The sequence below is a fragment of the Argiope bruennichi genome, chromosome 1 (genome assembly GCF_947563725.1).
Source record: "Argiope bruennichi chromosome 1, qqArgBrue1.1, whole genome shotgun sequence".
In the NCBI taxonomy this organism is placed as follows: domain Eukaryota; kingdom Metazoa; phylum Arthropoda; class Arachnida; order Araneae; family Araneidae; genus Argiope; species Argiope bruennichi.
In genome coordinates this window covers 103088624-103102611 of record NC_079151.1, presented here as the reverse complement: position 1 = coordinate 103102611, position 13988 = coordinate 103088624, and the positions used below count along the sequence as shown (strand labels likewise).

Sequence of the window (13988 nt, the reverse complement as noted above, 5' to 3'; positions counted from 1 at the left end):
AAGTAATTTTTTTTTGCTAATTGTTTTTCACTTTTTAAGACGTGATGATAACTGATTTTATGAATGTTTTATAAATATGCCAACTTTATAATAGTATTTTGATACATTTTTGGCTATGAAGAGCAATCATCAAAATCATCAAAAATCTAAAACAAAAATATTCTAACTGTGAAGTATTTTTATGTGGTGTACAAACTGCAGTGAAAGGGAGTTGTCAATTCATTTCAAATCTAAATGCCAATTGTAAATTTCTAATCTTGCTGCTCGTTGTCTTTTTTAAAAAAATATTCGAATGGAGTAAGAATTTACCTTAGAAAGATTTGGAGTGAAGGGTGATTATGGAAATACCATGACTTTTTAACATGACAGTGTTTATATGTTGAATACTATCAGTAAATTATGATATGCAGCATTCAGGAGGAAAAAGCCATTCAAGAATTTTGTCACAACATGTCATACATTTATAGAATTAAAATTTTGGCGTTAATAGAACAGATTAACTTTTATTTATACATCCTTTTAAAATAAAAAAAAAATAGCTTTTGTAATGTGGTATATATAGTTAACGCGAAAATAATTCCGTACGCTGAGCTTATGATCTAGAATAAATATATATCTACAAAAATTGTAAGATATTATTTATAGTTGCTGGTGTGGGTTCATCATATTCAAAATTTTAAAAAATAGAAAATCCCAAGCCTGATTGCCCAGTGGACACGCATCTGTTCATAGTCTTTGTCAAGTGCAATCCTAAATCTGGGTGTCTAATCTCCTTTATTGTAAAAAAAATAAATGTGAAAGCTCTTCAAAAATCTCCTCATATCTTCTTAAGTGAGTAACAGTTACATTTGGTCATTTTATCGTAAAAGCCCTTTTCCGTTTGGATCGCATTTGTAAGACATCCATGCAAGTAATCAACATATTTTTCCTACCTGAACTACTCTTGATGGTTGACCTAGACTACTCTTGATTGTTAACTGACATAGTTCAGCTAATTTTTTATGAATTTTTAAAAATGTTTTAAATAATTTGAAGACATGAGTATTTTAATTATTCTGTTTATAAAAACGCGCTGCGATGATATTTTTATTTTTTATGCATGCATAAGTTTATCATAATTTAAATTGAAAATAAATTCTTAAAAAAAATAATATAAAGGCACAGGAATCATTATCATGCTATGACATTTTGAACTAGAAGTTGAAATCTACTTTATTTTTCTGCTGAATAAAGGTAAAAGACTACATTCGTTTTTTTTTGCTTGGAGAAGACTATTGATTGAAATCTATTTTGCCTTACTTATGTAATGCGTTAGTTGAATTGAAGCTTCTATTGTTTCTGGTTTGCCAGAGGCATTGTTTGGAAATACGAACATCACTGATGGTCGTTGGAAAAGCTTTTCAGGTATTTTCCATTCATATATTTAAAATAATGAGAAAATTATTGAAACCCACCCCCAACCACTGATTTTATCTCGTCTTTGTTTTGCTTCATATGGAAATTTATGACATCTAAATTTATAATCAAAAGTCGATAACCCTCTTCTAACTTCCATTTTTGAGAGAAATTAAAAAATCATTACTTTACTATACATTCTCAATGCAGGAAAATTGTGACAAAGTTCCCCAATCGTAACATCAATCCGATTTCGAAAAGTTTTATTTCATATGAAAATTTATAACCTAAAAAAAATTCATCACCTAATTGAAAAAAGAAACTTCATTCTACATTTTCTATGAAAGAAACTTCGACAGAGTTATAATCATATTACCAATAATAACAGAGATATAATTTCCAGCTATAATCATATTACCAATTTTGAAACTTTTTATTTCAAGCGACTGCTCATTACTTATAGATGTTCTCTTATGTTTATCTGATACCTTGCTCACCATTTCGAGAAATATAGCTAAATGAAACTTAGGCAAAGCTTCAGCCTTAACAACGGGATGTTTTTATTGATTTTTATTGCCAATTAATTTCGCTAACTTGAAACAGAATCAACATGTCATTACTTTATTTAAGTAATTGTAATTGGAGAAATCTTTCAAAGTTTTTCCCGACAAAAAATCTTGAAGTAATATTTTTATGAGTTTTCTTGGAAATATACGTTGGTTGAGAACTTGAAACCTTTGATGACGTACATAAATATCATTAACTTTCATATGAAATAAAACTTCGGGGAATCGGTACAAGGTTCAGGAACATTGATTTCTCAATGATTTTAAGCATAAAGGTTTTGGGTGAATAATTGGTTGCCCAAAATGGCTAATATTTTATTAGTTTCAGAATAAATTTTCTTTAATGTCAAATTTTACAAAATCTTTAAATTACCATAAAAGAAATACACTTGAATTGGACAAATTTACTATTTAAAATCACGCAATTAACAAAGTTTATTGCTTGAATATAGTCCTACACTTAGGAGACAATTATGATTTTGTCTATGTCTGCCACACTATTTTAAACTGCACATAAATATATGTTGTGTGGCTTGTTAAGTAAAATTAAAATAAAATTCAAAAGTTGTGTAGCATACAGCTATATTTAATTCTGGAATTAAATCTTTGAATTTTATTTTTTTATAAGAGTTTATCAAAATTAGATGTACTTTAAATTCTGCATATTTATGCAAGTTTAAATTTCATAACTGGAACCATATATCAATCTTATATTTACGCATCTCATTTTACAATTCGCAATATTTAAAAAAAAGCTACACGGATTCTAGAGCATAGTGAAATCTATTTTTGCTTCAAACCTTTATGTCAAAGCTCGACGAAAGTATAAATAAAACCTATTTTTCAAATTTTTATTAATGTATTAAAAAAATTGAAATAAATACTCTGCTATAGAATTTGCTTACGACTGTGATGTTTTTTTAAATAAAAGTAATTTTATACTTAAAATAATCATTACCTTCTAATGGCGTATCTTGATTATTTTTGCCAGGTTCATAATCTGAAAGAAAACTGTTCCAAAAGTCTGGAGGCAACTTGGAAGAAGCAAAATCGGCAAGAACATCAGGGCTATTTGTAGCAGCGATTTCTTCCTTTTGTTTTTCCTTTCTGTTTGTTTCAGATTCTATAGTTGCAGATTTCGGTAACAAATTTTCTGCATTTAAGGAATGGTCTGTGGTGTAATCCATGGAATGATCATTTCCTTGCAAATTAGTACCCCGTTTGTTATTTCTATTGGTTTTTCTTCGTTTTGAAATATTATTTTTATTTCTAATTGGTTTAAAATTCCTTCGAGGTATCTTCCTTCTTGGCGGAATGTCTCTGCGTTTCCTCTTGAGAACTTTAGATCCTTCTGGATCTGAAAATGACTCATCATCAGAAGTTTCCTTAGATGATTTGGGATTTTCTTGTGCATTTGATTCATCAACATTTGTATTAAAGGGATTCTCTAAAGATTTTAGTAGTTCATTGCTGTTTAAATGCTGAATAGGCGGTTGCTTCTCCAATAAGCTTGAGTTTTCTTTTTTGTCATGTATTTGTAGTGACGATTGTTGCTGTGAGAATATTTGCATCTGGTGATTTTCCGTTCTTCCAGCAATTTTAATTCCTGAATTTTTATGCGAGATGTTTTGGGAAACATGCTCATTTTTAGATATAGGATATTCATTTATTTCTACTGTACCGGAGTCGTATGCTAAATCACTGCTTTGCTGTGAGTTTATTATTTTATTGGGATCAGAATCATTAAAAGAATTATGAGAAGAGCTCCTGTCTGGAGACTTTTTACCTGAAAAAGAAATTTGTCTAATTGGATCACATTGATTGACACAAAAATTACAAAAAATATTTATCTGGATAAATATAAGATCATTTGAATAAGAATAACCTTTTCTGCTCATAAACATTAAACATATTTGATTTATTCATATTCTATGGGTCCTATATATATAGAAGGATACTTTTTAATTTGAATCGAAATCTTCTATCTTACTTTTTTTTAAAGTTTTGTTTAAAAAGTTTGAAAAACATTCAAGGATTCAAAATTTTTTGAAAGCGCTTGAAACCATGTTTACAATTTTATATACTTTTCCCAATATTTATTATTTTGTTCATTTCAAAGAATTCAGATTTCTGCGTTAGTAAATATAATAAAAAATAAAAAAAAGTAAGGTCTTATCATAAATAATAACCAAATATCAGAAAAAAATTGATAAATTAAAATCTATTAATTATTTATGCATAGAATTGTTTTAATAAAGCACTGAAAATTAATTGTATTTGTATTACATTAAATGGATTTTATTTTTTACGAAATTCCAGTTCTAATATTTGACATTATTATGAAATTTAAGATACAATAATTTCAATTAATAGTTTAAAGAGTTACCGAAGATACTGCTTTTTATCTTTGGAATATTTCCTTTCTATTCCTTTGGCTATCGTACTTTGTAGTGAAAGTTGAGAAAATATCATGGTTGATAAATATAATATATCTACATATTTTGATAAATTACGTTTGAGATTTCCCTGATTTAGATTTTTTAAAATTATAACTATGCATCTGTTTGTATATATAGAAGATTATTTACAGAATACAAAAATACGTCAGATTCAATGGAAATTTTTAAAATGTGCAGCAAATGCTTACCCTGTGCATCTGTATCAAATCATGCTTTTAAGAAAAATAAAAGTCTCAATTCAACCTTTATAATTTGAGTTTTAACGTAATTTAACATATTTTTTTTTAATTTAATAACTTTGTAAAGTATTTGCTATTCAGAAGTTCATACATTGAAGTTTTTAAAGACTTTTATTTAACAATTTATTTTTTGTTCGTATAGGAATTTTCTTGCATGCTAGAGATATGGAATTTTGTTCACCTATGCACTTTATCTAGGATAATTAATTAATTTAGTTAATGAATTAGATTTTGATACTGCACTAGTGTAACCATGAATTAATTGAATTTGGGAAAAACGTATTTAAAAGTTTGTAATATTTATGAAATATAAAAAAAACGACTAAAAAAAGAAAACAATTAAAATAAAATCAAGTAAATAAATCTGGTAAAAAAATAATTTGAAAAACTGCTTTTGTCAAAACGTTTTTGTTATAATGTCACAAATAATTATACTTGCCAAAGCAGAATAAGAAAATAATATATTCTGAAGAATGAACTTACTTCTCTGCGGTGTTATGTTTGAGGAAGTAAAATGTTCTCCGGGGGTGTTTTGGTTTCCGTCTTGCTCTGGAAAGATTCGCCCACCTGGATCCGGATCAACATTATAAATATATTGACCTAAAAGGCGATCGGTTATTAATGTAATGTGATTAAATATTTTTATTTGGGAATTTTCTGATGTTTATTTACAATTATGGAATAAAGTAGAAAATCTGTGCTTTTCATATTGAAAATTGAATATTAAATAATTTCCTTTCATTAACATTGGATATAATTTGACTATATTTTACATTTTATAACCTCTACCAATAAATTATGAAAAAAATTATTCTCACATTCGAGATCATTTTTGTACACTGACGTGAAATAGATGCTTATACAATAATAGACTTAATTTATTGTTTTGATTTAAAACTCATTTTTTAGTTTATTATTTAAAAAAAAATTTTTAGTTTTAGATTTCTATTGAATAGCGTTTTTTATCTTAGACACTTAGATCGATCTTATAAACGTTTTAAGAACTATTAACTAGAAATTTCAACAATTGTATGTTTTAGATGGCTATTTCTTGATATTTTTTTCTTTCTTTTCTTCTATAAAGCTATTTGGGACTTATTTTTTTGAAAATAAAAACGAAGAAGAGAAAAATCATACTTGTGAAAATTATCTTTTCAACTTTGTCTTTTGAATTTTAAGTTGCCACAATGGAAGAATTTTTGTCAACTGAAATTTTATTAAAATATTGGGAAAATCAACATGAACAGATCTTTTCTTCTAAAAAATAATTTTTTAATCTGAATATTAATGTTTTATAAATTATGAGTAGATGATTATTTATATACTTATGATAATATAATGTTATTATAATCATAGTTTTCCTTTTAGAATGCGCGATAAATTGAAGTGAATAATAACACTATATAATGGGTAAAATTTTACTGGTTAACAAATGAATGTTTTTTTTAATATAATCAAAATGATATAACTTCTACAAAATTCGCAAAAGCTATGTTGACATGATTATAAGTTATTAAAAAAAAGAAGGTAAATGGAGAAAGGAATGCTACTATTATAAGATCGTTCATTAAGACTGACAATTGAAGAAAGTGAAAATTCTTATGTTAATGGTGACTTGACAATAAATAACATTGTCTAAGTAACGGTTATGTTGAAGTTACCATAAAAAATACATGTTTTATTTGAATTTTGTTTCTTAGTGTTTTTTTTCCTTTTATTTATTTATAGAAACATATAAAACCACAAGAAAGATCATTAGCAATTTTTTCATCTTTGCTATTTTCATATTCAAAATCATTTCCATTTTGATTACAGAACATTCGAAACATCGTGAAAGGTCAAAGGATCTGTGAATAATGCATTAGTTAATCAAATATATTTCAGATAAGAAGGCTCAGTTCTAAATTTTTAAAAAAAATTCTTTACAATTTCAAAGAGCACATATAATCTGAATGTTAAGAAATGTTACACAAGAAAAATCAAGTTAAATTTTGGGAAAGTTATTCGATTATCTTATTATCAATCGTTATTTCTGAATACAAAGTTTCTAAAAAATTAAATGCATTAATACTTCGTTTCTTGTTTCCTGGGCCTATTCCGAAATTTACACTTTTCAATTTCCAGAACATTAAAATTTGTTAAACTCGATTGCATATGATATCTATTAACCTTTCTAAAGCTATTTTCTGCATTCGACTTCAGCTACGCATGATAATGTTTTTAAGTTTTTCAGGATTTAGAAATATTTAAGCTACGTTATAAAGTATTTCATTCAGTTTTATTCATTGCTACTAATATTTAAGTTCAATGATTAATTCCTGGATAAAATTAAATTACCCAGTCTTAAAATAATATGGAATTTTCTTTAAAAACCATATAAGTTTCTCTTTAAAAATGGGATTATTCAGTTCGGTTTATAAAAGTATAAGAGAAATTTTAGATTGAATATTCTTCTTCGACTTTTGTTACTCATCTTAATTTTTTTTTATTCTGATATTTAAATTATTCATCTGAAATAAACTGATTATTATTAAAGTTTCCCCAGATTTCTGAAGATCCTGATCTTTTTTTCATTAGTGTAACAATGTTTAATTTTCTGGACTGTACTTCTTATGCATCATTTATAATATTTATTGTTTTAAAGTATCTCTCCAGATTTATATATACAGGTAATTTAATAATATATTATGTCTAAATTTACAATAATATCGTAAATTGAAAACATATTTGCTTAAAATTTTTTTAAGAAAAGTTAACTTTGTGTATTACAACATAAAGAAAAGTTAACATTAAGAACTGCAAAGTGTTATGAAAAATAGCACTGAAAACATTACGTCAGTCTTAGATTTATCCTTATCATTTGTTGTGGTAATATTTCTCCTCTATTTGCCATTTTCTGTTTCGTTTGTCCCCACATTTGCAATTTTGTGGAAATTTTTAAGGTTTATTAATTGTTTTAATAAATTTAATTAATAGTTTACAAATTACAAAATACTATTTTACATTCGGCACAATGAAGTTTAGGTTTATACAGCGTAAACGAATGATAAATAAAATATTTAATAAAATTATTAATAGGGAATAACAGATAACACAAGAGACATAATTAGAAAAAAAATACTAGAAAAATATTACTAAAACATAAGCAATATAAAAGGTACAAAGACTATAAAATATGGATACTAGAAAACAGATACTTTACAAAAACTATTAAATTTAATGAAATAAAATAATTTTTCATTATTATTAATACCTAATTTAATTAAAATCTTTATATTAAAATCGAATGAGTTGTAATATCCTTGTAAAGCAGTCGATTAGGAATTATGATGTCGTTACTGAGCAGAATAATTGGCGATAAAAAGGCGCTCACGAAAACGAAAGTTGAAAGCTCTAAAAATATATTTCATCCTTATTTTTAACACTTTATACAAACTTTTACAGCTCCAGTTTCATCTCTTGAGAAGAAAGTTTTTGAAGAATATATATGACATTTATTAGAATAAAAATTCCTGGAATTTATTATTTTTTATGGTTGAAAAATAATAAAAGAATACTAAATTGCAGCCTTTTTAGAAATAATCAATGATTAGATCAAAAATGGAAGAAAAGCGTTATTTTTGAAGTATTATCATAATAAAATTAGTTTATTTCAAAATTATGTACCTTTATTTAATTTATATCAAAATTATACTTTAAATGCCAAGTAAATTATAAATTAATTTTTGGTAAGTAAATAAGATCAGTAATATTGGTTAGATTGATTTATAACAATTATAATAATATAGAATTAAAAATACACGAAGAAACAGAAAAATAGATTGATTTAAGCAATTAAAAGGGTCTTCTGACACTTGGTTTCCTTTCCTTTACATAATAAACTATAATTTTGAAGTAATTTAATAGTTTTGTTTATAACTATTATCAAAATTTTGGATATGATTTATTTCATGTTTAGAATAATATTTATAGTGATTAAAAAAGTCAACAAAATTGCATTTTTTGCTTAGTTTTTTTTTACTTGAAATTTATTACGGAATATGAGCAGATTCTTTCCATAAGAATGACTTTTAGAGATTTGAAACATAATTTATTCTTATTTTTCGAAAAAAAAATGTTATAAAACTAGAATCATTAATAAATACTTTCAGTACATGAATTAATACAAAAATATCTTCAAAAATATATTATAGCAAACATCAAATTTCAATTAAATATATAAATGCTAATAATAATTATATAAAAATAATATAATACAAAATTTTCAAACTAAATATATAAAAATTAATAAAATTAATAAAGTTTGTTGTTTAAAAATTTTTTAACGATCGTGTCAACATGTTTACGTTTGAAAATACCAATATTCATGAGCAGCTGTTAGAACGCAATAAAAAGGTGATTTAAATTTTCCTGAACTTTACAAATGGAATACAGTATATTTATTCGATTTCTTTCTTTATTATAGAAGTGAATGAAATCGGAGATATATGAAATCTTATCATTTAATAAAGTAGAGAGCCCTTTGCTGTACAAAAATAACAAATGGTACAAACATCAATTGACAATCATTTTACAATAATTTTTTTTAGTATTATATGGTTATTTTGATTGAAAATATTTTTTTAAATATATTTCCTTGAAGATATAATTAAAGCAATGCTGCAACGTGAAATAGAAATTTATATTTCACATTTTATCCATTACATTTATTAAAGAGACTTAAGGAAATTATGAAAAATAGGATAAGAAATTGATATACCAAATAATAATACATCACAACTATTCTATTTTAGAATTAAGCCTTGTAAAAATATTCCTTTGGATATCAGTTTAAACAAGGGATAGAAGTTAATTCCGTAGAATTTTAAATTTATATACAGAATTAGGGATTATATGTACATTTATCAGTAGTAGTAGTTTCAATATACTCTCCCAGTTTATTTTCTGTTTCGTAATTTTTAAGTAAATTTCTTTCATTTGAATTACAGATTTCTTAATGCACTATAAAATATTCTATTAACAAAGTTTTAGATAGAAAGCTCTTTCACAATGTCCATCAAACACTACGAATTAAATAAATTCTAGTTAATATTGTTCTTGTATCCTTATATAAAGCACGTCTTGCTATCATCCTGGAATTCATTGAAAATCTTTCAAGTAAATGTAAAAAATTCAGTATATCGATTTCGTTAATTATCTATTCAAACATAAAGTCAAAATGAATATTAAACACAGTCACATAGTAATCCTGTACACTTGCAAACTATATATAAAATAAACAAAAAATACGAATATAATATAAATAACAAAAATAAACAAATATACTGTGAAACTGATACTGTATTTCCTATGTTTTGACACTATACTTATAAAATTTTCTCAAAATTCTTTTTTTTTTAATATGATTCTTTTTATTGCTTGATTTGAATCCATAAATAAAAGCCGAGATAAAAGAACGTTAAACGTTTTGCACACGAAAAAATATTATATCGTAGAACATTATTGCGAAAAAGAATGAAGTACGTGCAATCATTTAAGAACAGCTTGTATAAGGGATATGGCATTAGAGATTTCATAACAATTATATAACAGTGAACTAAATTTCCCTTAAAATTGATTTATTTTGCCTGTTTGAATATGTTCCTTAAAACAGAAATTCTTAATTGATATTTACTACTATTATGAAATACTGTACTACTGTGAAAAAGTCTCCCTTTCAATTAATTATTAGTTAAGAAAATAAAAAAAAATTCTTAAAAAATCCATTGAAAAATTGAAAGAAACATGTTATAAAAAGTTTTCTTTACTTAAATCAGAGTTTCTGAAATTGGGGCACATGTAACATTAATGGAGCCTAATATTATCTTAAAAAACAAAAATTTTAATAATGCTTAAAATGAATATAAAATGACGCTTAAAACTAAGGAATCTAAAACCAGATATATTGAAATTGGTTATAATGAAACAAAGCTCGTTAGTCACATAAATTTACATCAATAATTGAATCTTAATATTTGCTATTGAATATTATCACTCATAATAATATATGTATTGTATATTGATATTTTATCGCAATATGAAAGCTCAATTGATGAATTTCATCAAATTATATAAATTTTGAAATGATTTATTCCTTGATTTGTATAATATAGATATTCTATTTTAGATTCATAAATTTGTATCAAATCACAAGATTCCTTTGTGCTGGTACACATATTTTGAAATCTTATTTATGTGATATAAATTTTTAAAGTTTCAAATTAAATCCTTTATCTAAATCTTTGAATATTTCAATAGTTCATGATATTAAGTCCATATTCCATTCACTGCTAGAATTGTTGACATCCATTTTCGCGGGCTTATAATGTGCGTAGCACATCTGTAGAAGTCCAAATCAATCCCCATTCTAAAATTCGTCTAGCATAATTTACATCACAATTTAATCATGCAAATCCCAGAATCCATTGTTACATCCCCTGCTGAATAACAATCGGACCATCACCAATCAAATCACAGCATCTCTAATTATCAGCTAAACACCTACCTGAAACCACACCATAGAAAATCTCTCCTAGAGCCACTATCAGAAAGTAATGCCTCATGTCCAAGTGATCGCTGTTTGACTCGCACGACTCGGCAGTCGCTAATAGCTGCCGTCTTCCATTAGTCTGTACTCACGAGGCGCACTGATCAAACAAGGTAACACCTTGCCTTCACGCTAATCGTTGCAAAGAGTCGCCTGAATCAATGTGGTGGCTGCTGCCAACTCGATTATTATGCTTACCGCTCGCCCACCAGGTTCAGATTTTGCGTCAGAGAACATGCCAAGATAATATGCGAATGTTAATAGTTTTCTTTGTTCCGGCATGACATGCGATGCCATTTAAACTATTCTGGATCAGGCATACCGAGACTGCGCAGTGAAACGCAGAAGCAGATGGTTGATTGGTTGGGAATTTTGAATGACTTTTCAGAGATGTCTTGTTGGTGTTTGTGAAGAACGTCGAAAACTGCGGTTTGTTATTGGACTGCTCGTGACATGGGGATTATCGATGTGTTTGCTTTAGGTTTGCTGAGGTTGCGCTTTTGACATGGTTAAAAATGGGAGCTTGTACACAAATGATGACACAGAACTAGATATTTTTTTTCTTTAACTTATGTTGCTTAGTCGTAGCTGAGTATGAATATACAAATAAATTCCCCGACGAATTAACTGTTCTGAGAATGTTCTGCATCTAGGTATAAAGGACAAAAACAATAAAATACAAGCATGCATGGATGCGTTGATATGGTTGATTTTAATTTTCATGTGCTGCATGGACTAGGTATTTTCTAAGATTCAATCCTATTTACTATAAAGCAAATGAAGCCGGATGAATAAATAATCTCATTTATTTATATAGCTTATCATGACGTATTCTTCCGATTATTGCATGAATTACTAATAAAAACCCCGTGTTATTATATTCATATAACAAATTTTGATAAAATATAGACAATTCTTGCGTTAGCTGTAGTTGTAGCTTATTTTTAGAGACATATTCAATTCTCTCCCATGCATTTTAAATTTAATATTTCTCAAAAACAGTTGAATATAAAAACAGGGCGGTTATAATTAAAGTGACTCTCGTATTTTATTGAGAGGTACTTATTTATGTTATTTGGATCACGGTAAATTGAACACTGTAATAGAGAAAATAATAATTCAAATTTCAACCACCAGGTGAAAAGGTGACACATAAAGAAGAAAAAACACAAATCTGAAATACAAAACTTTAACTGTATCCTATGTTTGATATATATCTCATTTGCATCAATCGCGTATTCAAAGTAGCGCAAAAGGGTTCAAAAATTGCAGCAGCATGTCATGTTAATCTGGATTTCACTTCAGACAGAATTCGCATGTTTTCTACATAGGCACATTCTATTAGGAATTCAAACAATCAGAAATAAAGGGGATCTATATCTGGAGAACAAGAAAGTCGGACAATAAAAAAAATGCCTGAAAATTAGCCAATCATCTTCAAAATGGGCAAGGAGCAGTTTTTGTACTGTTGTGTAATATGTGATGCTGCACCATCTTGAATAAAGGCAGTAGTCCTTGAACATTTCCATTCTTTCAAAGCTGGAATAACTCAATGCCGTAGAACTTCACAGCAACTGGTAGTGACAGGCCCGTGACGGAGCACTCTTTAGGTCCATCAGAAGTATTCTTTTTAAAGAAAAATGAAATGAATGAAAGCACACTTTACAATAATGAAAACAGAATGCATAGGCTGTTCATGCACAATATTAGGACATGCAGCGCTTCACATGCGACAGTTCTGAGTATTTATTGCTCTGTCTAAAGTAAAATGAGCCTTATCTGACTACAAAATATTCCAAAACGATGTGTGATCAACTGTTGTTTTACCCTGAAGCTAGTAAGCAAAATCAATGATTGAATACGGATCTTGAAGGTGCAGCTTTTGCTTCGCGTGGATCTTGTATGGATACCACTTTAAAATGGATCATAGAACGTTCGTATCATAGCCCAAAGGTAAGATAAATCACATGACCCCCACTAGCCCCTCTTTTTCGTAAGTCTTTCAAGCGTCGATATTCTAGCAGTGCAGTTAAACCATCACTGCAGTTCTGTAAAAAGAGATCTACCAATGAAGATTGATCTTTTTCTTCCAAAGGCATGATACAAAATTATTTTACGGTACTAATTACAGGTATTTTTAAACTTTCCTTATTTTCAAAACTACTTTTTGAAAAACATGAAATGCGGCATCAAGTGAACAAAATTTAAATTATTATTTTTTGCAGTTTTGTATTCCCACGTCGCCCATGTAATGTACAAATCAAATTTTAATAAAGTAAATTAACCAGAACGGGTTCTAAATAGATCTCAGTGGGGTCACTTAAATTATGCGCACTCTGTATAACAAAATACCATACTTTTATTAAAACCTGTATTCAACAAAAGTTTCAACAAAAAGTTGCTATTAATCATAAGATAAAGTTTTAAAACTTTAAGAAATAAAAATTTTAATTTTTAAAAAACTATTTTCAGAAGCTATTGCGGAAAAACGCAAAAAAATTGCTTAATATTTGATTAATTAAAATGTTAACAAACATTTCAAATAAAAATTATTTTAAGGAAATGGAGATCAGACAGTCTGACCTGTAGAATGATTAACATGCACATATTCAGCTTTATTGTTATTAGAGATTGGGATAACAGAGGGTTAAGAATAAGGCATTTGCATGAGTTCATCTTTCAGCTCTTTTATTTAACTTTTTTACTTTTACAGATGTAAAATTTTATTATAAATTTTTCATCC

At 27.2% G+C, this 13988-nt stretch overlaps 1 protein-coding gene across 1 annotated transcript in view; it reads right to left on the bottom strand.

Moving 5' to 3' along the window:
* LOC129963071 (mucin-4-like) overlaps positions 1 to 11405 on the bottom strand; it is a 63261-nt gene extending 51856 nt beyond the window's left edge. The window contains exons 1-3 of the mRNA XM_056077108.1: positions 11204 to 11405; positions 5143 to 5259; positions 2920 to 3747 (exon numbers count right to left, since the gene is read on the bottom strand). Of these exons, the coding sequence (XP_055933083.1) occupies positions 2920 to 3747; positions 5143 to 5259; positions 11204 to 11261 (1003 nt within the window). The 5' untranslated portion in view covers positions 11262 to 11405. The remainder of the gene's footprint in view (positions 1 to 2919; positions 3748 to 5142; positions 5260 to 11203) is intronic.
* Between the last annotated feature and the right edge of the window lie 2583 nt (positions 11406 to 13988).